Source organism: Carex rostrata, chromosome 4 (assembly GCF_964058835.1).
Source record: "Carex rostrata chromosome 4, lpCarRost1.2, whole genome shotgun sequence".
In the NCBI taxonomy this organism is placed as follows: Eukaryota; Viridiplantae; Streptophyta; class Magnoliopsida; order Poales; family Cyperaceae; genus Carex; species Carex rostrata.
In genome coordinates, this window is record NC_135921.1 from 12,194,748 (window position 1) to 12,196,504 (window position 1,757).

The 1,757-nt window shown below is 38.5% G+C and overlaps 1 protein-coding gene across 1 annotated transcript; it reads right to left on the reverse strand.

Moving 5' to 3' along the window:
• Positions 1–455: 455 nt before the first annotated feature.
• Positions 456–1,355, reverse strand: LOC144552559 (ethylene-responsive transcription factor ERF013-like). The gene has a single exon (XM_078300521.1). It carries the CDS (start codon positions 1,329–1,331, stop codon positions 720–722), a length of 612 nt encoding a protein of 203 aa, XP_078156647.1. The 5' UTR covers positions 1,332–1,355; the 3' UTR covers positions 456–719.
• Between the last annotated feature and the right edge of the window lie 402 nt (positions 1,356–1,757).

The following is a 1,757-nucleotide window of genomic DNA, read 5'->3' on the forward strand; positions in this document are numbered from 1 at the left end:
GTTATGTTGCCCCGGAGACGTAAGTCTTTCAGTTGGCCAAACTTCGTCATCAACTACAGTGTCACTTTCTCTAACTCTGTCTATTTACTTTATTGCACTCTATTTATTTAAATTAATAAGTTTTTGATTCCGTCAAAAATTTCACTTAGATAGATTCACTTGAACACAACAACGACTTTTGAACTTGTCTAGCTGACCAATAGTTACAAGTTATAAGGTTTAAATTTTAAACAATTTATTCACCTCTCTCTAGATCAACATACAACGCATACATGTTTCGAGGATTGAAAAATATTATAATATTTCTGCAAATAAAAAAAATTATATATTGTAAGAAACCACGGTTCAAAATGAAAGTTGAAAAATAGGTCATCTCAGACGCCACGGGGTTTTTTTAGTGCGACGCAACTTATATCTTATGCTAAATAATAAACCATTAGAAAAGAGCACTACTGTAAAGCTAAAAACATTTTTTTATTAATTAGAGTAATACAAAGAATCGCTAATTTGTACTATGCACAAATCCTCATTCTATGTTTAAGGAATGGAAGTAAAACAGAGAGGAGAAAAAGAATAATAAAAAAAAAAAAGTAGATTCGAGTTGAGCTGCTGGCTGCCCGGCACAAAACTTCCTGACTAGCCAAATCGACTCTCTGGCAGACAAAAACTTGCCAGATTTTAAGTCCCTACAAAAATTTTAATCTTCAGAATTTCATTCCTTAATTGAAATTCCAAAGAAAAGAGTTCGACGAAAAATTGCCCGCTCCTGGATCCTCAGCTTCTTCCTGTGGTGCTACAGCTGCTAGAGAAAAATATTGGCTGTATGCAAAATCTTCGACAAACGCAACTGGTCTTGTTCCTGCCGGCGACAGCAGATTATCCATATGCATGAAATGCCAGTAATCTACAACTGGTTCATTACTCGTCTCACCCGCTGTATCAGTCGTCGTGGTAAATGTAGTGGCTGATGTAACAGTTGATGCATTATCAGACCGCTGTACTACCGGCATTGACGAATTACGGGCTTTATTTGCATGACTAGTAGCTGCAGCCTGAATTTCCTGCGGGTCAATGAAATGAGGATTTCTACTGTTACATGAAACCTGTGGCGGTGAGTCGGGAAAATTGAGATTGGCACCATCGGGCCCGCGGAGACAGACAGACGCTGCATCAAAAGCACGTGCTGCCTTCTCAGGTGAGTCATACGAACCAAGCCATATACGCTCACGGCTGTTAGGCAGCCTGATTTCTGACACCCACCGGCCCCACTTGCGTTGCCGCACTCCTCTGTACTTCTTCTCTCCATTGGCTGTGTTATCAGCCATCAGCATATTAAAAAATTTTAAAACTAAACGAAAAAAAGAATGAGGATGATTTCAATTTTGATGTACGCTTTTAGTGCAGTTTAGTGTGCGTTAGTGATCGTGGCGAGACCCAAGAGAAATTAGAGAAATTGTGATTTAGTGGGGTGAGAGAAATAAGAATATATAGGGGCTTATAAGAAAGAAGACGCGGTGAGAGACAACTGGCAAATAATGGGATGACAGTTTTTTTATAAGCACGTTCGGAATGTTATAGAAGCACGTTTATTCGCCGCGGGTTTCTCCATCAACTTAACAATCACAGGGTGCCACGAAGGCCTTTGCAATTGGGCCAAGATCATAGTTTTCAACATCGATATCTTACTACGTACGTAATATTATATATATATATATTTTTTTTAGGATACTACGTAATATTTTTTATATATAGTCAGC

Coding starts and splice junctions, on each gene's coding strand:
- LOC144552559 (XM_078300521.1), bottom strand. CDS start 1,331: ATGCTGATGGCTGATAACACAGCCAATGGAGAGAAGAAGTACAGAGGA.